Below are 26,170 nucleotides of genomic sequence, written 5' to 3' on the forward strand. Positions count from 1 at the left end.
AAAAATTATGCCAACTTTTACTCGCAAGTGCACAGTCAAAAGAACAGTTATGAAGGCTTTGCTACCACTGAAGGGCAGCTGAAGAAAAAAAAAAAAAGACAATCCTCTGCGTGCTGTACAAAGAATGGTACATCGTTTACCAGATCAATGAAGTTACAGATCCTTCCTGGGCAAAATAGGGTGGTCGCCGCTATAGTGAAACACAAAATTCTGTCATTTAGACATAAAAGCCTGCAGCTGCTTTCAAATGTATACTTTTATGCTGTTCAAGAATTCTCTCAAAACTCCATTTTCAATAATTTTGTGAAAATAAGTGAGAAAACGTGGGCTAAAGTTCAGTCCTTAAATTTAGGGCCGAAACTCCCGCGCCTGTATGTCAGCGTGATGTCGCAGATTTTGTATCGAAGTCTTAGTAAAAGTTCATGAATATGCCAGTCTTTGCCTCTTTTGGAAAACAATTAAGTCAATATTTACCGTTCAGAACTTAAGCCTGAGCACAGACTATCAATATCCATGACGTCGCACCAAGCTGGTGCGGGAACTTCAAGGCAGTGTCACCATCTGTCTTTCGTTTTTGCATCTTTTCTAGCTTAACAAACATGGTAAGAGTGGATTTTTTGGTATTGTAGAATAGTCTAATACAGCTCGGGGTTCTCCCCACGGTAGGTGGTGGGGGAAATGCCGCCCATCACTGTGGTTTACCACCTGGCCCTTTAATTACCCATTCTTTTTTTTTTTTTTTTTCGTGATACTCGGGGGTTTCTCTATCACATGGGGAAGTACATTAGAAAGAAAAGTAAAGTAGAAGTTGAGAAAATCGGGCTTTTCTAGTGCAGTGTGTCGGGATTGAGGTATGCGCCGGCGCCATTGCGCAAGCTTCACCTGTTCTGCTATCCCTGCTCCTTCCCACTGGTCCCACCCGCAACCAGTTTCAGCAGTGGCGCTCCACTCGCGACGGTCGAGACTCTACGACCCCACAACTGTCGGTGAAAATGGGTAGAAAATTGGGGATCGGGAGGTGCCATCACGCTGTGGAGCGTGCAGCTTTCCATTGACGCAATGTGGTTGACTCAATACTGCCACTTCAGAACCATTGTAAAGAGGGAAAATTTCTTGGGTGCAGCGGGTTGATTCTGCAGGCACATCTGCTTGCATGGGCCTCGCCTTTCTGCAGGACCTTCACACCTTCTGTAATCTTAAATTTACCTTTCTTCAAGTGCAAATAAAGCGTCAAAGATCATGCTTCAGATAGCCGCAGCATCGTATTTTGCTGTGAAAAAATGAACAAAAGAAGCAAAGAGAGGAAGAACTAGCATGCGATATGTTAGTGCTGCCACATGGACACAGGAAGGACTCCCATTAGCCGACTCAGATTTGAATCGTCGGATGCTTTTTGCATGCATGTTGATAGTGGCAAGCTATGCATTTCTTTGTCCTGGCGATGTTGGCTGGCTCGCATTTCTTTCGTTAATGACCCAAAATGTGAAATTGGTGAATGTACAATTCAAAATAACGGAATGGAAAGGAAGGGAAAGGAAAGCTTAGTTGCGTGTGTACCTCCACTCCGGTGGCGAAATGTCCATCTCTCAAAAATTTCTGTGAAGAATCCTGAAGTTCAAATAGTTTTTTCTGTTTAGTGCACCTTTCAAACGTATAGCAACATGGAAATTCTGTCTTTTAGACATAAAAGCCACAAGCTGCTTTTAATGCATGTAGCAAGAATAAACTATTCTAATGAAGGTGATCTTTCTGAGCATTTCCCCAAAATGCACAGCCATGCTATGTTTAATAGCCGAACAACATAGCAACTCGTGAAGACGTGAATATCAAACCATTTGTGGCTGTCAAAAGTCACTTTTATTCTCCTTGTCAGTACCGCAGGCATATAAATATGTAAAAACCACTGTTCCTGAACAAAAAGCACCTTCCGCTACTTTCGTGCCTACATTGTCTTGGTCTTTCTAGCCACCAGCAGCACATCCTTTGCTCCTTTACCAAACAGCTGAACACAAAAATACTACTTGACACTCTTTAATATACCGCAAAGACTTGTGTAAGGGCCGTTCTTATACGGGACCGGATATTTTCATCAAAATGATGCCGGCACAGTCTTGACTTGTGAACACCCTGGATCCCCGGATGTACCACTGCATTAGAGGTCAACACGCAGCTCTCGCTATCTAGTAGTGGCACGCGGAAGTATGCAGTGAACGAAAATTCGCCAATGCACACGCGGCATCGGGGCACCAAATGCGATTGCTTCTCCGCTGAAATTTCTTTTTACAAACTTCGGGCTGCCAAGTTGGGGGTGCAGCCCTCGCAGGGGTGCGGCTTTTACACAAGTCTATACGATATCATTTCTGTCCAGATATTTGCGCACAACACTAATGCAAGTGGTTCAAAACAATGCAGCCTCATGTATTCAAACTGATTGTTAATAAGAGCTTGTGCAGCCTAACTTGGCAAGTTATACGACATTAAAACTACGTAGAATATTTTGCACATGTGCGGACTCTTTCAGAAGCAGCAACGCACAATGATCAAAAGACTGCAGCATTTTTTATAAAGCACGCATTAATGCTCACAAAATTTTAGTTGGACAAACAGCATTAACCTAAGATACAATGTCGGTACCATCGAGGACCAGAGTTTACCGACTGTTGGTGTCATGAAAAGCTTTCTCCCGCTCTTGGCATGTAGCCTGGAATTGACAGGCACTGTCTCACCAGTGTGTGCAAATACCAGAGTGCACCTTACAATGCTCGGCTATTGACGTAATAATAAAAGAATTGCACTCGCAGTTCGTAAACGTACTTCCCCAATAGCACTACCACACCAAACTTATTATCATGAAATCAAAATCACGACATAGCTTCATCAAATTAATTTTAAACGAATTAGGCACAGGAAGAAATATCCCCACAATGCTTAGTACGCTTCATTCCAAGTTGCCCAAGGTTGATTGTTCGATCAAATTCCTATCATTTATCAGGTACGCACTTGCTGAATTAATTAATTCTACTACGACCATTCCAATATTCAACTTCTATCGAGAAAAGACACTTAAAGACAAGAAAAGATTACGTAGTAACACTGAAATAAGAGCTGTTACGTTGACTGTATATACATTACTGAATTCAAATGAAACAAATGAAACAAATGAAATGAAACGATAGTAGACAGTGCCTTAGGACTGGTTACCACGATGCACTCATGCCAAGATGATCAGCCGTTCCTAATGGAGGTTGGGAGGTCACTGAAGTAAGGGTGCTGCATGGCCTCTTCTGCCGAGAGTCGCATGGCTGGATTGCAGACAAGGAGTTTCTGGAAATCAAGGGCATGTAAAGTGGCCATAAGACACACGTAAAAAGAAAAGAAGCCCGTCATTCTTTGCACACAGTCAGCAGCACAACACAGCTGCATAAAATTATGAAAAGAAAAACGGTTCGCGAGAGAGATATCAAGTTGTGTTGCTGCAAGTGAATCTAGCTATCCACGTTGCACTGCTTGAGCGGCTAGTTTTGTGATAAGAAACTATGCTCACGTTGACATACAACAATGGCAGCTTATGACGACCAGGATGCCTGTGTCTATTTGTGCCCAAGCCCAGTGCTCAACCGCTGGCGCCGCCATGTGCCGCTTGCGCGTACCATGTTTCTAGCCGCCGCCGTTGGAACGGAGAACACGCTGGTCTGGTGGCGACTAGGCACGACTGTGGCTGCTGTTATGGGTTCGATGGTATCCCTAAATAAACGCATCACTGTTTTGATGATCCAAATATAATCTCACTATCAGGGAGGGAGCAGTCTACCTGAGTGGAGCAGTATTTTTTTATTTGGGGTGTTGCTACGCTGCGCTCCGCAACACCCCAACGACCGCCGCTTCACGTCGGCGCCTGGCACCGCTGCTTCTGCCGCAGCACCAGGGTTCAACCGACCACGCTGCCAAACAGAGAGGGGGAAAAAAAAAGTGTGATACCAAGAAAAAAAATAGAGTTTCTAGTCAAGGCGGGATTCAAACCCACGTACGCCTGGTCTATAAGCGAGCGCCGTAACCACTAGGCCATACAGCTTTTTTTTTCTTTATTACCTTCTTCGCAACAATACATACACCCGTACAAATACAAAGCAGGTCACTTAAACTAAAATTAAATTATGTGGTTTTTACGTGCCAAAACCAGTTCTGATTATGAGGCACGCCGTAGTGGGGGACTCCAGAAATTTAGACCACCTGGGGTTCTTTAACGTGCACCTAAATCTAAGTACACGTTTTTTTTTTTCGCATTTCGCCCCAATCGAAATGCGGCCGCCGTGGCCGGGATTCGATCTTGCGACCTCGTGCTCAGCAGCCCAACACCATAGCCACTGAGCAACCACGGCGGGTCACTTGGTGCTACACAATATTATTACATAATATGGCTACTCTGCACTAATTTAAAAGGCCTTCAAAGAGACCACCACAGACACCAAAACATCAAGCTCCTGAAACCACTCTGGTGGTTCAATCATGTGCTTTAGGGCATCCCGCGTGTACGTGAGACTTTCAATTAGGTATTGCCTTGCCGACCTTGCATCTACGCGGGCATTCCTGACATCCATGCGCGTTTTCCACACACTGTTCATACACAAAAGCATTATCATGTCAGCCGGCACTCCCCCTACGTCTGCGCATGGCAAGAAACGAATACCGAAAGGGCTTATAGGCAGTTCTTTTTTCAGAGTTCGTTTGAGAACGTCCCACAAGAAAACGGAGTCATGGCAATCCAGGAAGATGTGCTCGATAGTTTCAGATTTGTTACATATGATGCAGTTAACAGACCACGGAACAAAGAAGCCTTTACTTTGTAGCCATGGCTTCACAGGGAGAGTGCCAGAATGCCATTGAAAAAAGAATGTTTTCGCTGAAGATCTAACAGGCCATACAGCCACCCCTCCAAAGCATGCATTCATGCGAACCATATGATTGCGTTTGAGCACCCTCGGCGAAAGAAACCACCTAGAAACATGGTACGCGCGAGCGGTCGAGCACTGGGCTTGGGCGCAATTAGAAACACCGACCAGACCAGGATGGCACAAAAAAATATCCTGCATGGTACTATATCAGAAAAATTTAGCATCCATGCCACCTTGTAGTGAAATGGCCACAGTTGATACAGTGCAGCCACAGCAGAAGCAGCAGTAGCAAAAAGAAATGCACAAAACATTTCTTGACAGCACCTGATGGCAGTGATATATATGATTTACACGGTCAATTTTTTTTAGTGCCACAAGCCGCCAATAAAACAACATACTAACCACAAGCTTTATCAGCACTAGCAATGCACAACAATAATATTAGAGTAGCGGCAAAAATGTAAAAACAAAATCGTATGTATTCAAGAGCTGCATCTGAAAAAACTTTATTCTACATATTGCAAGGGAACACCTTCCATAATGAGGAAAGGTTGACATTTAGATAACTAACTTCCGACCTCGAGGATCAGCAACGGCTGATTGCAAGGGCCCAGGACGTGGCCCGAGCTCAAGGCATTCTGGAATGAGGACGCCTCTCAAAATCTTCATTTACCTAATAAAGATGTTTATTCTCTCTCTCTCCCTTAGTGTCAAGCGCAGTCTTAGTTTCCAAAGCCTTAAGCTCGGACTCACACTGCTGGCAAGAACAAACAGCATTATGGAATGCAAGACCTATGTGTGATGGAGACCGATGTACTACCAGTGTAAATACAAACATGAAAAAGTTGAAGCGCGTGTAGTTGCACTTCCAGGATTGTGTGAATTTGCAACAGTCACTTAATCCAAACTCGAAAATGTACATTTGGGACTAAATCATCTTTAGAAACTAGCAATAGAGCAGCTACAAACTTACCCTCCCATGCATTTATGCGTAACAGCCCTTCTGATCAACTTTCATCTGTTTGTGTTCCAAAATTATGTTGATGATCCACGCTACTAGGGCTGTCCTGGAGCCAAACACATTGCACCAGGTGTTCAATGATGATGTTTATTCTGTCTCTCCCAAGCATTCAAGTCAATGTTTTCTTTCTTTCTTCTGCGACCAAAAGCTTAACAGCAACAGCTGTGAGCCTGTGACGTACAGGCATCTTGTCAAAGTAAACACACAACGCAAACGCAAACTTCACTGAAATGGCGCGCACGAGGCCGACAAACGGCCCGACTATAGTACCTAAAAGAAACATACTAGTATGCCGAGAGCGGGTGTCGCGGTAGCACCGAGTGTGATGCCTGCCGCCGCCGGCCGCTTGGTGCGCTGCACTTCGAGACTGTGCCGGACCATGCTGAGACATGGGCGGACTTCAGGCAAGAGACGACGCGAGTCTCCCCATTTGCCCGGCGATCTGCCTCTTATGTTCTTGTCCCAATCCGCAATACGTTCGGGGTCTGCGGACGCGCTGGGTAATGAGATGAGCCGTTTCTTTCCGCGTCTCTGGGAAATCGCTGTTTCGCGACCTGTTCAAAGTTTCTTTAGACAGACGAGTGCACACATAGATGCAAAAAACCCACTCACAATAAGAAAAGACTGCAACGAAAGCGGCAGCAAGGCGAGAAATGAACTAAGCATTGCAATCGACGCGTAGCAATCAACGCATCGCGACCAAAAGCTTAACAGCAACAGCTGTGAGCCTGTGACGTACAGATACTATTATTCTTAAGTGGGACCATGTGAAACGGCAAGAAAAGCTATGCTCACTAGAATTAAAAAGATGCATGACTTAGGCAGGAACACTGAATTGAATTATGTGGTTTTATGTGCCGAAACCATGATTTGATTATGAGGCAAGCCGTAGTGGGGGACTCCGGATTAATTTTGACCACCAGGGGATCTTTAACGTGCCCCCAATGCACGGGACATGGGCATTTTTGCATTTGGCCCTCCTCATGCGGCCGCTACGGCTGGGATTTTATCCTGTGCCCTCGTGCTTAGCAGTGCAACGCCATAGCCGCTAAGCCAGGCAGGAACACTACAAATCTGTGAAAGTAGGCAAGTCTGCAATGAATGCACGGATATCGGATTATTAGCTCTCATAGGCACTCCACTAAACCCCCTCTGAAAGAGTAACATTTTAAACAATATCAACATCTAACACTCATAAACATAAGCATGATCAACACATCTAATATTTGTACAATCAATGTGTAATCTAGCAGACAACATACTTGATATATCGAAAAGAGGGCAGTCCACAAAAACACAACGTAAAGAAGGGAGTGGACAACACAAATGCGCTACCCTTTTGAAGATGCTCAGATAGCTAGTAGCACAATTGTTGACTTCACTCAACATGCTTGACACAAACCTGCAGCAGGTCTCGCCCTCTACAGCTCAACTTCGGCACCACTTGTGCAAAGCTGGTTGTTGGGTGGTACAGCGGGAACGACTGCCAGGAATAATGGCGGAAAGAGCAAGTAATCAGCAACAGGTTGGCCAAAAAAATAAAAGCAACTGCAGGTTATCCACCATGTTGTACAAGGAGAATAATGTTTGTAATGATCACTGTGTTTTGAGAGACAATGAAGAGCAAAAGTGAATCAGTTTCAACTGGTAAAGTAGATTATCAGAACTCTATCTCCATTCATTTGAAGGAAAAAGGCTGGTTACTGCTGAAGAAAATGTTTGGCCAAACTGTTCTTTATTGAAATTTGCTCTGACACAGCATGTCAGAGGAGTGCCATGGGCTTCAAGGTACTTTCTTACATGATGTACAAATAATTTTATTCTGAGTGCGGGAAAATGTGAAATGGCAGGAAAATATATGCTCACTACGGTATTAATAAAAAGATTTCAAAAAGGAAAAAGAAAAGGGTAGTTTGGCTTCAAAAAATGTTCCCAAAGCTTGCTAGGCTGAATCACTGGTTTATTTACATCGGAATGTTATATCACACAACCTATACAGGCACACCAAAAGTGCTGACCTTTTGAACAAAGAAAGCAACAACCCAGTAGAAAACAAGGAGAGCCATAGCAGATGCCATCAGGCTAACAGAAAACAGTTTAAGATTAATATTTTCTGCTCAATTGCTTGCTGATGACAGCAATTAAAAACAAAATTGAACAGTCACACATAAAAAAATCTAGAGAATAGAAGTGTGGTTGTTTTTTTACCTTGTAATCTGGCAGCTGCGTCATCCCCGGCCAGGTGTCTTCAGTCGGAGTTCCCAAGAGCGTATCACTTGTCAAGGAAGCTACTACTTGATTTAACTATAACGTTAAACATGATTTATGTGCACCTTACATGCATAAAAACTGGAAGCAGATTTTACACATGCTGCATACAAAAATCCTCAGTGAAGTGACCAAGTGTTTTCGTCAAGACTGATTTGTTTGTTATGATAAGTGTCAGATTACACTGTCACAGAACATTTAAACAAGCTCATAGCTGTGCATGCAAGCGCTCATAAGAGAATGACTCACAATAAAGAAGCAGCCAGGACAGCATTTGAGGTCATGCACAATTGAACAGAAGAGTAGGCAGGGAGAGAGACATTTCAGCTAAACAGCCACAATAAAAGATATAAGGTGTGCTGTTTTTGTAGACCTTTTACAAAGATAGACAACCTGCCTTTGTAAATAAAATACGGCTGAGAGTGCCAGCAAATCATATGCAAAGATGAGACTTGAAACAAGTTTTGGACACAGAGCCGGTTCAATTGAAGTAGGATGGATAACTTTAGATCTTTGGGAGAGTCCTTTGTCTGACAGTAGAGTAGACATGGCTAGGATGATGATGATCACTATGATTTTATAGAGCACTATGATCAAGACACAGTCGAACATTCGGTAATGAGTACATTGGACATATCTTGGTCAAGTATACTGCCATGCCACACAATACTGAAAGTACACATGAATGAAATAATAATAATAATAATAATAATAATAATAATAATAATAATAATAATAATAATAATAATAATAATAATATAATAATAATAATAATAATGGAATTGTGGAACAATAATTTGCAACAAATAAAGCTGCACATTCTGGTAACATAAAATGAAACAGTTCTAGTAACACTGAAGGATATTTGAATATCCGTTTTAGTTGATCATCAACATCACTCCCAGGGAACAGTGGTCTTCCTGCATTCGCAAGCTCTGAATAAAAAAAAGAAGAGTAGTGCAATGAATGAGAACCTTTTTCATTATATGGGAGAGTATGCAGTCCAAGCTTGCTGCAAGATTAAACACCATGCATATGCACCCCAGGCTCAGTCAGAAATTTTGGTAATACACTAGAATCAGACTAGATGTTGCAAAGGGCCAGTCAGAAAGCGCTCTTTTGAAAAGAGTTTATAGGAGCAGTGTCTGCATAGTGCATTCGGTTCTACGTACTCTGCATTTCTCAGGAATACCCAAGTTGTTACTGCTGCGGCTGGCTGTTGAGCGGCATGCATGCAACGCAGAAATGCCGGCATCGTCTCTCTCGCAGCTGGAGTGCTTCCTTTGAGGAGAGCAGCGTGTGGGCTTTTGTTTGAATTTTCTCCTGCTTTCATGCTATACATTGGTGCAACTCTTTGCAGACACGGTCATCACTGTGCTATCTACACGGCATAATTGCTGCTTTGCAATGCCCAAATCCGGTGATGGGCTCTTTAAGACAGTATTAACTAGAGCTATAAGAAAAGACATCGAAAGGTAAAATCACAATATGTGATGAGCAGTCCTTATATGTATATATATGTAGGACAACTTTTATGCAGGATAACTGCGTTTGGCTTACGCTTAGTGTCATAGGAACCAAAATCGGAAGTCGCGTCTACATTAACATCCAAAATGAAATTTTAATCGCGTACCATGGTGAAATTTCAAAGGCGAAGCCTTGCGGCCCTGCCCCACTCCGCCGTAGCCTTGGCAATGCAAGGCATTGAAGAGGGAACGGGAGCACGGCGGAGGCCGTGATTGATTGCCAATAACTCGGCTACTGCTGAACGCACTGAAGTACTTTTGCAGTAAACTATTTCAGAAATAGCCTATTTTCACTTCAAATGTATTTCTCCACTTTGATAAAAGTGGTTCAGGGCCCCATTAAGAAAAAGTTTTGGCTTAAACTGGGTGCAAATGAAAAACCATAAAATTATTTGCATCAATATAATGTAAACAAGCTCTGAAAACGAGGCATCTTACGATAAAGTCGTAAAGGTTGGCATGCATATGCATGCGACAAGGTTCAAGCTGAGGTGATAACCGGTGTTGAGCAGCTACATAATCATTCCATTGCATAAGAACGTATGAAGTTTCATTTGGGTGCATCAATGCTCACAAATCAATACGGAAGCCAACCTTGAGAAAAATTTTATGATGTCCACCGCACGAAGGAAAGAGAAAGAAAACTTCAGATGACATGGTGTGGGAAAACCAAGGCATAAGAACAAGCTGAGGACTGATACATATCAGTGTTGTATGGTCCCTCTTGGCATGTCCTACCTGAATTTTTTTTAAACGCTCACTGCAACGAAATTTTACTGTGGCTAAATTTGTTATAAATGAATAGTATAGTATACCACTGAAGCAATCTCAGCAAGGCCTCAGGGCTAGTAATTGTATAGCTTTTTTTTCTTAGCAGCCTCTGAATAGAACCTAAGCAGACGACGCTTGCACCTGGTGGTTGGCACTATAACCTAAGTCCCAGCACATCGCTTTCGAGATTTTTCAGCGCGCCACGGGCAACCGCGGGTGCGGCCTTAACTAGGAGGTGATGCCGAGGAGCCACGCATTCTATGTCATGCGTCACTTCCGGAGAGCGATAATAGCAGCTTTTTTCAGTTTTGGTATCAAAAACATCTATTTTTTTCTAGCTTTTCGGGACACTTCCGCTGGTATTTCAAACGTAAAATTTTGCATGGAAGCTCCTCTATATCAAAACTACCTGAAACTATGCTTTTTACGCGGTCCAAAATTTTGTTGCAATTCACCTTTAACTTTGTATATGTATATGTAGGACAACTTTTATGCAGGATAACCGCGTTTGGCTTACGTTTAGTGTCATAGGAACCAAAATCGGAAGTCGCATCTACATTAACATCCAAAATGAAATTTTAATCGCGCACCATGGTAGATGTCAGTTCATACCCCGTATGATAGCATCCTTTTTCCTTACCAATGTGCTGGAGACCCCTTCTTTTTCGTAACTGCCCAAGCATTTTGAGCATGCGTGAGTTACAGAGATACATCTGGGAACTTTCACTTCTTGGAATCTGCATTTCTTTTTACTAGAGTATCAAGGAGGAGAATGCGCTTTGCTTCCTTTGTCCCTAGTTGAGCTGCACTACATGACAATGCATAAATACTCCTGTATAAGCCTGCTCTCTGTCCGTATTCCGTGGCACAGCGGTCACGAAGCTGCGCTCGTAATTGGAAGGTTCGCAGTTCAAATTGTGTGCTCGATGGATTTTCTTCTTCTATATTTTCCCATTTTTGTACTATTTCCCCCATTGACTTCTGCAATAACTGTTTTTTTACCTATGCTTCGCCACCAGGCCTGACACAGAGCATTCCTGCCAAGGGGAGCGAAACGACCCGGTGCAAAGCAAGGAGGGAAGGGGGTGGGAAGGATTAGGTAGATGCTGCTTTAGCAGCCTCAGACCAATGCATAATGACACATTGTTAGTGCATATTCGTTTCATTATAAAATAATCATTTGCATGTTACAGTGAAGTTCTTGTCCATGGCTGGCTGGCGCATACACAGTGTGTGCCAATGTGGCACGTACTCTACCCGTCGCCAATGAACGTGGCACAGGCAGAATAAGCTGAACACGCACTGCGAAGCGGCAAGCCTGATGTTACGTGCGCCCCAGTGACACGAGCCAAATAATGACAACAGAAAAGTGACGCTTCGCCACTTCAGACTATGTATTGGCCACTATGATCCCATTTGGATGGAAGTTTAGGCGGCCAGCAAAGCAAAGCGCATTGTCCTCTTTAGTATTTACGCAAAGCCATACTTTGAGCCGCAACAGAGGCAAGATATGGCAGCAAAATATACCCAGATTTCTCTCTAGGGACTTTTCGTGTCGAGCAAATACAATAAAGAAACTCTCGTCCAATGTGCCACTAGTCTATATGTGAAATATTCACTTAAAGGAACAGTATGTTCTTTTGTTTTGAAAGTTCCACTATCAGCTGTGTGAAACCTCATTGCTTCAATGATGAACGAGCAACCACAAACGCTAAGAAATAAGCAAATAAATACTAATGAGAAACAAACAGACCAACCTGCAAAAATGCAGCCAGCAGACCACATGTCAATGGACGTCGTGTACAGCTTGGCCCCAAACAGAACATCTGGTGGCCGATACCAAAGCGTGACTACCTAGAGGTTGAAAAAAAAAAAATCAATTTATCTGCTCATTACTTTAGGTAGCTTTCAACGACTACAGCAAGTGAAAATATAGTTACCTCAGCTGAGTAGCACCTAACTGGAATTCCGAACGCCCTTGCTAGACCGAAGTCAGCTAACTTTAGTTCTCCATTCTGAAAGGAAAAGGTGCCAAAAATATCACACCAACACAAAGGGCCTTTCATATTGAAAGAAAAAAAATTTAATTCTGGGGTTTTACATGCCAAAACCACATGTGATTATGAGCAACGCTGTAGTGGGGGACTCCGGATTAATATTCACCATGCACCTAATGTACACGAACATTTTTGCATTTCACCCACATCAAAAATGTGGCCACCGTGGCCAGGATTTGATCCCACGACCTCGTGCTTTGCAGCGCAACACCATAGCCGCTAAGTCATGAGTCTTTCATGTTTTCATTTATTACTATGAGAACTGCACACTATGTCTGTATGTTTATTTGTGTTTCTTGAACGTGTCCCGTACTATTGCTTGCACAAAAGTCAGAAAGCACCTCCTAGAAGAGTTTTCTGATAGTGTTAATCAGTGTAGACATACAATATCAAAATTAACCCTCAGCTGCCTTCAAAGCCATCTAATCTCATTGCTCAAACTACTCTAAAGGTAGCATCAAAGACAAAATTTAGTTGACTACAGGTTGTTAAAATGGGTGTAAATGCCTTTGAATGTAGGCATGCTGCCCAATGTCAAGGAGTGCTCTAACTGCAAAAGACCTCTTAATTCTGACCTGCACAACTAGACATCAAGAATATTGTCACGTACATTTGGCAGCACATGAATAGTGAAGCAAAATTCTGATTATTTGGGTCAGCTAGTGGCCACGAAAATGAAATTGCCGTTGGCAAGAGCGGCGGGTACGGTCAACCACTGTCAGAGCAAACGACACAGCTAACAATCGCCTCCCTATTTATAGGTGACTTGATGGGTGATATTTATCGGTGTGTTCTTGGTCTACTGGCGGTCATCACAATACAATAATGTGTTATATGCATATGTATAAGTCAAGCTATGGGCCCACCTTGCTAGAACCAACAACATTCGCAAAGCAGTAACAACCAGATACCACGAGAGTGTCTTGAAAAAGAGCTGAAACTGAATAATGATAGCTGAGTGAAAGCAGACATGATAATACTGAGAAAATAAAAGACTAAACCTAAAGAAAGAGAGTATTCGTGGCAACATTCAGCTTTTTCCACACTTGTATTCCACGCTGTTGCCTCCATTAGCATCATCTCTGTAGGAGAAAGGCAACATTCACAATGCTCTGCCCCATGACATACCATTGCAATACACTTTCATTCCTTTATCTTTCTTGAGTGACTAAACCAACAATATTATCGATTATATGCACATGCCTTGCTGCGATTGCTAGCTTTGTTTCCTTTGCTGCTCTGCTCACTTCTAACCCGACCACTTGTAATGTTGAAGGAGCATGTTCAACAACAGCTGTTCATTCTTTCTGAAACTACAGACATGACGCAGTGCACATGAGGTGACCCACATTATGCCACCAGAGCTATGAAAGTCAAGCAACAAGAGATAAAAAGTATTCAAAAAGAAATAGAAAAGGCAGCCATTTCTTTAGGGAGGACTCAGCATTTTTGCTGTGAATAGAGGAGCAATGTTTGGCTTCCATGTTATTGTATAACCTCATCACCAGGCATGTTTACCTGCCACACTTTAAATATGTCTCAGGATGGCTTTAAGTTGCGAGGTTTTATTCTTTTTTATTGCCTGATACCTCAGAATGAAAGTCAATGAATAATACTTATACTCTTAGCTCACTCAGAATATTAGTAATACATTAGTGGTGTGTTGTGTATAGCAACAACACTAAATCAATTAGAATGCAAGAAAAACCTCTATGGGGCTATGGCATGCACACTTATGCATAAGTCATTGTTGTAAAAGTGAAATGTAATACCTTATTAATGAGAAGGTTCTGTGGCTTGAGATCTCTATGCAGGATGTTATTGCTATGGCAGAATGCAAGGCCACGAAGAAGCTGGAACATAAAAGACTGCAAAAATAGAACATGCATTTGTTTGATCATTGTGCATTGCCAGAATAAAATCTCGTCAACAGCATAACATCTGGCCACAATAAAAGAAATGTGAACAGATGGACATCCTTTATACATGACATTGCTTAAGTTTTCAAAATGACAGCGACTCACAAGTGATGAACACTACCTGGACATGACCCTTCACTTTGAAACATAAATCACAACAGTTGTCAGAAGGGGTGTACTTACGAATCATACAAACAGGATTGCGAGTATGGTTCATGCAAATTGTTACGTCTCACTTCGACCCAACATATAAAGGTTATGCTTTTACATCACTAAAAAAGAAAAAGAAAAAATGAGGGAAAAGAGAGAACAGGACAGGAATAATAGAAAAATAACATTAGAAGCAACTTCATCAGTTCCCTGTGATGTCACAGATTTTGAAAGCATCTGCTCCAACTATTTATAGCTTGAAAAGGAGATTGTGAGGGGCTAGTTGATTCATGGTTACGGTAGGGAATTACTGTGCAAATGTGAGGAAAGGGAGCAGCACACAGAAATACACATAAACATTGTGCGAACGCAGTGTCTTATATATGTGCTCTCCCATTCTTTGCATTCACACAGCAATTCCCTAGTAATGACTGTTTATGAATAAAGTAAGATTACATTACATAACAAAACAGATTGAGAAGAAATTAAGAACCGTGCAATGAGCGATGGAATGAAAAATGAGAGGTGTAACTTCAAAAGACAGGAAAACAGTAGTGTGGATTATAGAATATACATAGGTAGCCAATACTATTTTAGTTCATATTAGGAGGAAAAAACAGACTTGGGTAGGACAAGTAACGCATAGGGCAGATAACCGGTGGTCTGTTAGAGTTACAGAACAGGTGCCAAGAGAAAGAAAACGTAGTTGAGGACAGCAAAGAACTACACTCTGTTTCATACATAGCAAGCAACGCTGCGCAAGCCAATCAAGTAGTGCGGTCATAGTAGTCTGACTAAGCAAATTTCACTATGCCTTTCTGTGGAATAACTACTTCATATATTACAACTGCAACTTGTTGACGTAAGGTCACTTCCAATTGCATATTAGTTGTGCACCTTCATGCTTCCCGTATGCAATATAGTATGTTTTGGTTGTGAGTACAAGCGGTGCGCTGTGCCCACTAGTCACAGATACGTGTCACTCCGTTCATTTGGAGGTAAATAGGTTCAGATCTACGATGCCTATCATGTAATAATTATGCCATATGTTGCGACATAAAAGTACAAGACCTAGTGTACCCAAATTGCATGACGTAAACCCATATCATTCTTTCATATGGGAGGCAATATTTTTTAGTTGTAAATGTGAGCAGCGAGTGTAGTCTCTCTAGCCTTCGTAAGGTTGCCTCATATGCATGAAATGTGGCATAGGTGGTGTGGTAAAGCTAGGAAATTTGCAGGCATAGGATGGTGTCAGCTGGCGCAAGATAGGGGTAACTGACATTCACTGGCAGAGGCCTTTGTTCTACAGAGGACATAAAATAGGCTGATGACAATATCACATATTACGAAAGTAAGCAAAGGCGCAGCTGAGAACTTTAGGAAATTTTTTTTTTTTTAGCAAGAAAAGATCAAGAGGTGGCTGAAAACAAGCAGTATGCATTGCTACGGGATTCTCAACATCACATTGACTTCAAGGGAACCCCCGCTTCAGCATGGCTAATCATTCAACCTTTAAGGACGAGACATATAAATACCCAGAAAAAAAATCCTTTTCTATCTAAATGTGCAAAACCCATCAACAAGAAGACAATATTTTGCGAAAACTTTTTTCAGCAATAGGGGGAAAACCCCCAAGCAGGAAACTGGAAGTGGGCTTCACCCCAAGCCACCTAAGGCTTCGTTTTCAATTTGTATAGATAGCTCTCATCATATACATTTCATTTGATTTACATCACATGCGTGACACCACTGCAGCTGGATATCTTGCATCAGCCCGTCTTCTCTGACCTTGCTTTCAAAAGACTGTGAGTCACGTGTCAAATTTCTTCCTTGTCCAGTGTTCCTGCTCTAAACCAACAAATGACGCTTGCTGCCTGCCATTCAGTATTGGTCGAAGACATTTAACTAGAGACTTTGTAATCAATACTGAAACTCAGCAAGAAAAAACATTTTTTTCTGGTATGTTGCCTGTAGGCAACACTTGTCAATAAAGGGTTAAGGAAAAAAAGCAGATCTGGGAACTTTGGCCTTTTCTTCTTTACTAATAATCGGCCTTGTCCTTCCATCCAAAGAAGTGTAAATAAAGCTTTAAGAAAGATACTCTAGCAATAAAAGATGTTTTAGCATTAGCTTTTACTATCGCTAAAGGACTGAGCACACTATGAACAAGAGACCTCTCCCAACATGCTACAATGCTCCACAGGAAGGACGTCCACAGTATAACATTCTAACATGCACAATAGAGCATGTCACATGCAAGTCAGCATAACACTAATGGGCATTTCCATTTCTTGGATCTTCGCACAACATTTTTGTGACATCGGTGAGTTGCAGTGAAGCAAATCATACTGAATTCCATGACAGTGACAACACAGTTCCTTTAACCACCATAAAATGTGATTAGCCTTTTCCTTTTTATGCATACCAGAAGTAGTATGTCAGAAAAACATTGTTGCAGAAACCCTTGAAGATGATTGTAAAAGTAAGAAAATAGCTTACGTGCACAGCAGATATAAAATGGGCACACTAGCAATATTTATGAAGTACATGGCTGGCATTGAGATGATGGCAGCACAAATTATCATCGGCATGTTTTGGTAGACAACAAGACAGCCTGATGATGACGATCTGGCTTTCAACGGACATGACGATGGCAGTGTGACCAAGAGGGCATGACAACAGAATCACAACAGAATGATGGCAGCGGTAGCATGACAATGGCTGTGAAGGCCTGTGCTTTTTTTTCTCCGCTCGTTGACTACACAAAGGCCAGAAACTCCTCCAATCATGTGCTTTGATATTGTGCAGATTCCGCACACTGCAGTAGTTGGTTTAAGTGAAGCTGGGGTGAGCCGGCAAGACAAAACAGTGCATCTTGACAAGAGACATGCAGCAGACTTCATCGAAGAATATGTTAAGCCACCATTAGCCCAAGCAGCGGAGGAATGAGACACAGTGGCACCACCGACCACGGCATCTAAACCTGCAGACATCACAATGCTCTCGCCCGAAAGCACGTGCATCTCAAAGAGCTAGTTGACGTTCGGCAATGAATTAAAATGCCCCGCAATTTGATTGTGCAAGAGCAAGTGCCTTTGCATCCGTGGTGAAAGTCTGGCCGCCAACCACCTATCGCGAAAACAGGCGAAAGAGCCAAGGAAAGCTACTGGCTTTAAAATACACTTAAGGAAGCCACAGTGCTTGCAATGATGCCCATGTCTAGACAAGCACTAAAGGCTTTCTCATGCAAGAACTCTCATAAGAAAATGTGAAAATGTTAGGAGTCATTTAATGAATTTATGAAAATAATGCACGCTCTTTTTCCTCATATGACTGCGGATTCAATTGGCCTGCTCCTTGTTTTTCAGAAAGCACACTCGCCTTAACAACTTCGAGGTCAATTTCACCATTGAGGCTGTCAAAATACTTCTTCAGGTCTTGGTCACAGTGCTCAAATACAAGAGTCAGTTTTTTCTCACTGTGAAGAACATCATGTAACCTGAAAAGAGAACATTGCAATTTACCATCACAATCAAGGGTTTAAAGGGACACTAAAGGCAAATACTAAGTCAGCGTAGACAGTTTAAGTACCACTCCATAAATCTCGCAACGCTTGTTTCTAGCCAAGAAAAGGACTTAGTTTACAAGACAATTGCATCTGAAGGGTCCGAATACCTATATCGCAATTCAAATCTCCCTCCACCCAACCGGGGAGTGGTGACGTTGCATACGCCATCACTGCCCTTTGCTGCCATCGGTGAGTAAAACAACGCCGGACAGACGGCGGTACGGTTTTTTGCACAAAACGAAAATGCACGGCCATGGAGAAACCAATCCAAGACAGGGTGGATTTGCAGCTGCTTTTGGTCAAGTGGCGTGGACCGTTCCGGCATCCCGCGACATCACATGGAAGTGGAATTCTCTGCTACTTGCAGTTTGTGCGAGTTTTGCAAGCCATCAAAACCAGCGCAGCACTACGCGATAATGAAACCACTGAAAAGCGAAAGCGTGGGCAGCACAGAGTTGTGCGAAAAAAAGCTTTTCGACCACCCACGTGGTTGTCAAGGGTAATGTCAATGAGTTATTTTTTCCAAAATGACATAGAACTGAACAAGTAGCATTTTCTTTCGTCTTATAATGCAATACAATGATGTTTTTATAATAAGTGGTTGAGTACTAGTGACAGAATTTAAATGAGGAATGCCTTCGTCATCGGGCAAATGCTTTAATGTCCCGGGGGAGTCTCTAATCATGCCCTGCGTTTACCTACCTCAATTTCTCGATTACTAAGGCTCTGTTTGCGATAATATTAATGCCTTAGAGATTCTCGAGCATTAATCTATCACTTGAGCTTTACTTAATATTTTCCTTTAGTGTCCCTTTAACTACATTCATACAGTGTTCAAGTGCAGCATTTTGTTTTGCACTCACTACTAAAAAGCAATGCATATCACAACTAAATCACAGTGTGTGTTTTAAAGCAGTAACCCTGTGCTGCAACTAAAGCATCCAGCATATGACAGCATCCCTTAGGTGAGTAAACCTGAAATCATTTAAGCACAGGAAGGCACACACCATTACACATAAAAAACGCTGAGATGTTATTTCAGTCGTAAATAATTATTACAATAATGACTTATTAGTGATTTGCCGAGCTCCCCAAAATTTAAACTTTGCTCCAGCGTGTCAAAAACACTAGAGCCTTTCCCAGGTTCCTAATTTCATCGCACCACCTAATTCTTTGCCGTCTTCAACTGCACTTCCCCTCCCTTGGCACCTGCTGTAACTTTTTTTATCGATTACCAGTTATCTCCCCTATACACTACATGGCCTGCCCAACTCCGTTTCTTCCTCTTAATATGAACAAGAACATCGGCTACCTTGTTTGTGTTTCTGTCTCTTAAAGTTACGCCTATCATTATTCCCACGCTATAAGCAGTATTTTCGAGTATCAAATATGACACGTAGGGTTTTGTGGAGATGACTAGTCCTTTTGAAATGCCTGTAAAATGCCTGACAGCAACTTTTTATAGCGATAGCTGTTGTGGGCTCTTGACTGTCTTGGATATGTTGGCAGTTGCTGTGCAGAGTTGCCGCTTGCAAAGGCAGGTGATTCCTTTAATTGAATTGAACTTTAACACCAGTTTGCAAGTATTCCTTATAACAGACCTGCCAACCTTAAGATTTGAGAAATACTACAGTCAAAGCCAAAAATTACTAAAATTCTATGAATGTGTTAACAATTGGTTTATTATTCAAATGTTGACTACTTAAAAAAAAAAAATTCCAGACTTTGTCCTGCAGAGATGCTGTGAACATGGCTCTCAACAGGAACTCTGTTCTATAGGTGCAGCTAGACCAAGTTGCATATCACAATAGATAAACAGAAATATTTGTGAAGTTTATCAAGTATTTATATAACGGCAGCCAAAAGTTTTCTTGCCATTATACATCACTTCTTGAAGTGACTGCTGTAGGGAGGTCAGAAAAATCAAGGAGATTTTATCAAGCTCTGAAAAATAAATCAATGACTGTATTTTATTCTTTTGAATGCAGTTTTGCCTTAAACGGGATGCAAATCAAAAATCAAAATTATTGGTGTCATTAACGAAGTGCTCCATTTTTTACCAAAATGCACGTGGTCTACGCACTAAATCCTCCTGTTTCTATGAGAATGTGCTAGCCTGCTCATACCATGTTATATGCTTTACTGAAACTTAGGTTTGCAACGACTTACTGTCTAGGAATTACTTTCCACCAGAATACACAGTTCATAGATGTGACCGCATGCATGACGCGCACGTTAAATACGGCGGCGGTGTGCTAATTGCCGTGCGGAACAATCTTAGCGTTTTAAGGCGTGCGGACCTTGAGATTATACCAGAAACTGTGTGGGTTGAAATTCCTGTTAAAGGCGGCAAAAATTTGTTGCTCTGCACAGCCTACTTCGCTCCTAACAAAAGTAATGTGCAGTTTTCTGAGCATATGAATGACTTAGTTGAAGTTATTGATGTAGCAAAATATAATATCTTAATAGCTGGTGATTTCAATGTTCCGTCTATTGTTTGGGATTCTTCATGTGCGACATCCGTATCTTCTTCATCCCCTCGCTGTGATGCACTGTTCTTCTTTATCGAATTCCCTGGATAAACGCAGTTTATCAAGGTCCCAAATGCCGCTAGAGATGTTTTAGATCTGATTCTAGCTATTGCTGAGTTTTCTGTTGCTCCTAGCAGTTTAGTTCTCGTTGACAATTGGCATGTTCCGCTCGAATTCGCAATTTTTCTAGAGGCGATGCATGTGTCGAGCGAGCCTGTTCGCTCATTTGTTTTTCCGAACGGTGGCTATCTTAGTCTTTACCACTATTTGAATGATGCCGACTAGTCTTAACTGTACCGTGCCACAGATGTTAACAAAGCATTTGGCATGCTTACTGATAATGTAAAATGTGCTTTGGAAGCCTTCATTCCCTGCAAAGACTTTCGCCCTGTGTGCTATCCTACATGGTTTTCTAAGGAATTGTGTGGTTTACTTTGTAAAAAGCTAAGGTACCATAGGAAGTTCAAGAAAACAGAATCATCGGGGTGGTACGAAAAATTCAGTGTCTTGCGAAGCGAGGTGAAACGCGTAATGCATAGAGACAGTGATGCATACATTAAGTTTGTCGAAGAGCGCGTAAAATGCGATCCCAAACGTTTCTGGACCTATGTAAAAGATTACAGTTCTAAGCGGGCCGAAAATTAATGTCATAAATAAATCTTCTCGTGGCATTCTTACAAACTGTGACAATATCACCAATGCATTCGCTGAACACTTTTCCTCGGTTTTCTTGAATACAGCGCATGCTCCTAGCTCTGGTGACTGACAGTATAGCTTCAGTAACCATTTCAACATTTCATGTTTTTTTCAGAACATGATATCGCGGCGGCCGTAAGTAAGTTGAAACCAAAGCATTCTCTTGCTTACGACCAAATACCAAGTTTTGTTATCAAAGGCTGTTCTTCTACTTTTGTTCTTCTCCTTACGTACATTTTGATTCTTGCTTACTGTATCAGTGCGTTTCTTTCTTGTTGGAAGAACACAACAGTTGTGCCAATTCATAAAAGTGGCAGCTTGAGCAACATCAAAAATTATCGTCCCTCTTGTCTCCATTTGCAAAAGTGTTTGAAATAGCTATGTTTACACATCAGTCGTTTTTCTGTAAGCATAAAATTAGTATATGCCAACGTGGTCTTGTTCAAGGCAGGTCTGTGGAAACAAACCTAGTTTCTTTTCTTGATGCTGTGGGACCCGCTGTTGCTAATCGGAGACAGTTTGACACAGTATACTTCGACCTGTCAAAAGCAATTTGATGTTGTTTCTCATGACCTTCTCATCCATAAACACTTGAGTTACGGCGACAGTACACTCGATTAAATTATGTTCGCATTGGTGCTAAGTACTGTTTGCCTTATGAATCATCTTCCGGTGTTCTGCAAGGGTCTGTCCTAGGCCCATTATTTTTCAATATCTTTGTTAATAATCTTGAAGAATGTTTGTGGCATTCACGTCTCCTTTTGTACGCTGATTATATTAAGCTTTACCGTGAAATAGAATCAGCGAAGGATTGTGCATTATTACAGGAAGATGTGAATTCCTTCAAGGAGTGGTGTGCTTCTAACTTTTTCCGTATTAACCCAACTAAGACACTTGTTGTTCCTTTATTCGCAAAATGACCACTTTATCATATGAATACTCACTTGATAATATTCCTTTGAAAAGAGCGAGTTGTACGCGCGACTTAGGAATATTGGTTGACTCTCGACTAACTTTCGAACAACATGTTTCAAGCATCGTTAATGCATCCTACAGAAAGTTAGGTCTCATATCAAGAATGACAAAAAAGTTTACGAATGTCAACTGCGTTGTTCTCTTGTATTCTTCTTTTGTCTGCACCTAGCTAGAGTTTAGTTCTGTTGTAAGGAACTATATTAATTTGACCAATGTGGCTAAAATTGAATGTGTTCAGTGACGTTTCATTCGTATCCTGTACGATCGATTTCTGGGACGCCGTGTATTTTATGGCTAAGGGTTTAGTGCATGCGTGCAATGACGCATGCACTTAGCACACCTTTAGTCAGCCAGAACCGTGGAGCCGCCGTGGCCTCGGGGAAGCATGCTCTTCTCGCACCCCAGAGGCCCAGGTTGGATGCACTAAATTTTCTTTTCAAAGTCATTAATTTACTTTGTTTACAGGAACCTCCATGAGAAATTTGACGTCAATCCGAGCATTTTTTTGACGTATTCTTACTCTCTGTGCCGTCGGCCATTTTTCCAACTATCGCTTGATCATGCTGGTTGTTTTGCCTCGTGGGACATAATTATTTCGCATTAATAAGAAATGAAACAGGAGGCTACCAGAGCACCTTGCCTGGCATCATTTAAACCTAGATCTGAGGCAAGTAACTGATTGACTGTGTCACAAGCTCAGCAGCATCCCTCTGGTAGGTTGTGATAATCGAAGAGTGTGAAACCCTATTGTCTGCACTTTTATTGAGTAAGGTTTGTCGCACTAGATGGCAGCTAGTGATCTCGACATGGACATGCTGGTGTGCCATTTGCTACCTGAAATGGGACAACAACAGGAACAACATTCACAAGAAAACTATGATCTTGTGTGGGTGGTGTAAGAAAGTGCAGTTAGGAGTAATGTGTATCGAGTGCTGTCATACCTCCGGTAGTCTGTAGTAGTTTGCACAGCATCAGACTTTTCCACAAAGTTCCAAGGAGTGAAGTGGGCAGGCAAATAAATAATTATTCTTTGACATACAAGGTTTTCAGAAGTGTTTGTGTGCTTTTGAGCACACCACTGGGGCATTTGAGGTCATAAAGAAAACCAGCCACTTTAGCACCGTTTTTCAAAAAATAGTGATCACTTAAGAGGTTAAGCAGCATTCAGGAACTCACCTCACAATATTTTTGTGCTTTAATTCTTTAAGAAGACAGATCTCTCGCAATGCAGAACTTGGCACCCCCTGCAATGAAATGTTAAAATATCAAACCACAGTTCAACAAATTTTTAAGGCTTTTAATATCCCTCTTCCCCCCATTACCACGAATGAGCATACTTTTGCGCCTTACATGTACTTGCTACCTCTCGAAACGAAATATCAGCCAAAGCAAGTTCATGAGAAATTTTCAGAGCAAAAAATTCGACAGCTTTGTGCACTGCCGCCAAATAAAGGCGGCAGTGGCAGGAAATTCTGCCACCTCAACTTGCTGCTCTTGAACATCACGAGCAACCACTGATGGAATGACACATGAGATTTAATGTCCTAAAGCAACGCTGTGACTATGAGGGATGCTGTATTGAAATGCTCCAGATTAATTTTGATCACCTGAGATTCTTTCAAGTGCACCTAAATCTAAATACAGTCACATGCTTTATGACAGTGAATGAGGAAGCACGTGCCACACGGTACATCCAGAGTAGTCTGGTGAACGGCTAGTGCACTTTCACCGTTTATAAGGTTGGTGGATGCACTCCCTAATAGTTTTCATGCATTGTCTACTACTGTCACTACCATATGGCATCTGGAAATAACGGAGCATGTGTTCTCATGAGCCCGCATATTGATTATGGTGTAGTAGTAGACTTTAGCAGAGGATGCACAAGCACGATAAGGGAGTGCGTTCACCAAACCTACAAACTACGCAGGCGCGTTAGCCACCCGCCAGAGTTCTCTGCATGTACCAAGCGGCACATGCTCTCGTGTTCCATGTCATAAAGCTTGTGACTATGCACAGGTGTTTTTGCATTCTGTCACCAATTAAACGTGGTTGTGGCAGCTGGGAATCAAATCCCCGACTTCGTGCTCAGCAGCAGAACGCCATAGCTACTGTGCCGCTGTGGCAGGTCACGAGCTTGACTAGTGTCAGTATGAACGTGAAGACATTTGACAGGAACATAAGAACTGGTTGATAATGATGAATGCCCAGAGTGCAAGAAGGGACGAATACAAGATAGAAGACTCGAAGAGTGCCTACTTACAAGAGAGTAAGCACTCGTCCAGTCTTCTATATATCTTGTCTTCATCCCTTTTTGCGCTCTGTACATACATGATAAACAGAAACCAACCCTCCCAACTTGATGTACTATTGAAACAGGCTTAGAAGTAGGGTAAATCAGTGCAAAAATTACAGAGAGTGGAAATTTACAGAATACGCCCCCTGGTTAAGGATACTTTCACTTTTTTTGTGATGCACTGCCCAGTGTGAGGCCTCCCTGTAGTGATGGGCATCCTGTGAATGGCTTAATGACAAACTCAAAAGAAACTGATTCTGTTGACAATAAAGCTCCCGATATTCGACAACTTGTTCCACGTGCATACATGAAGTCTCTTTTTTCTATTCTAATAAACACACAATTGACGGCATGTAAATCTGGGATACCCAAGAGTATATTTTAAAGGTACCAGGAAGCAACAATTTGAAATGTTTGGAGAGCTGCCACTAAGATTTTGAAAGTGACATACATGCCTGTGCAAGGTAAACGTTGGTAGATACTCTGGACGCAGGAATCGCTTTCCCCATGAGGCCACAGATTATAAATAAACATTTCGTGTCGGCTGCAGAAGTTGGATTTCAATAGGTATTGTACAACTCAGGCCGTCGTCTAATCTGTCTACAGCGAGCATTTCCAGATAGTCAACACTGTTTTCCGACAGTACACCAGTTTCTGTCTTCTCTCTCTGTGAAGTTAAGCTTGCACTTGTGCCAAGTGGGAACTTGTTTGCATGGTATGGTGTATGCAGTGGGTTAGCCGCACAAACGTGATGCAGAAAATACAAACAAATGTGGCAACAAACTGTCACCCTACCTCGTCGTCGTCATCGAGCCTCACACGCTTTAGCGCAACAATCTCTTGCGTTTCTCTGTTTTTCGCCTTGAACACAGTCCCGTAAGTGCCTGAAACGAACAGCGCAGCAATTCACAACAGTGCGCAACAACAGTAGTTGTCGCCGATACAGAACAGAAATTGTGCAGCCATTCAAAGTACCAGGTGATATTGAATATACACGCAGAATGCTAGTTACAGTTATCACAAGAAGTACAACGTGCTACCCGTTAAAGAGTGACGGAATATTTGTGGAACAGTTGAGGAAAGTGTTGCAAAACTGTGAAAGAAACTGAGAGTTTTCTACCGAACGTATGGGAAATATAATGAGTTGAAATTAATGTTGTACCTTCTCCTATCTTCTCGAGTTTCTCATATTTTTGCATGGCAGTTCGGGAAATAATGGGACATAATACCCGCTCCACCGATTGTGTTTACGCCGGCTGAGCGTCGGTCGCGATCAGTCGCGATCATAAGGCAGCGGCCATATTTACGGATCCAAATAGACATACAAAACGTGCTGGTTGTTAAACAAGTTTTTTTATTATATGAGAAAACAAATAATTAGAAGCTTTTATACTAATTACAGAAACTGTCGCTAAACAATGGTAACTGCTACTTGCCAAAGATGGCGCTAACGTACATACTGCTTCATACCACGATTATCTTGGTCGTATTGAAAACATC

At 42.0% G+C, this 26,170-nt stretch overlaps 1 protein-coding gene across 1 annotated transcript; it reads right to left on the bottom strand.

The window, feature by feature from the left end:
• On the bottom strand, positions 1–25,946 carry LOC119442331 (cyclin-dependent kinase 5). The gene is made up of 11 exons (XM_037707173.2): positions 25,833–25,946; positions 25,466–25,554; positions 23,554–23,621; positions 17,989–18,106; positions 14,308–14,403; positions 12,419–12,493; positions 12,236–12,332; positions 9,047–9,116; positions 8,122–8,182; positions 7,316–7,396; positions 1–3,324 (listed from the first exon to the last, which is right to left on the bottom strand). Exons 1-11 carry the CDS (start codon positions 25,867–25,869, stop codon positions 3,226–3,228), a joined length of 891 nt encoding a protein of 296 aa, XP_037563101.1. The 5' UTR covers positions 25,870–25,946; the 3' UTR covers positions 1–3,225.
• Positions 25,947–26,170: the final 224 nt, after the last annotated feature.

The sequence above is a fragment of the Dermacentor silvarum genome, chromosome 2 (assembly GCF_013339745.2).
Source record: "Dermacentor silvarum isolate Dsil-2018 chromosome 2, BIME_Dsil_1.4, whole genome shotgun sequence".
Classification (NCBI taxonomy): Eukaryota; Metazoa; Arthropoda; class Arachnida; order Ixodida; family Ixodidae; genus Dermacentor; species Dermacentor silvarum.

Coding starts and splice junctions, on each gene's coding strand:
- LOC119442331 (XM_037707173.2), bottom strand. CDS start 25,869: ATGCAAAAATATGAGAAACTCGAGAAGATAGGAGAAG. Junction 14,404..17,988: donor TTGACCTCGAAGTTGTTAAG/GCGAGTGTGCTT, acceptor CTATTTTTGCAG/TCTTTTATGTTCCAGCTTCT. Junction 8,183..9,046: donor CAACTAAAACGGATATTCAA/ATATCCTTCAGT, acceptor GACAAGTGATAC/GCTCTTGGGAACTCCGACTG.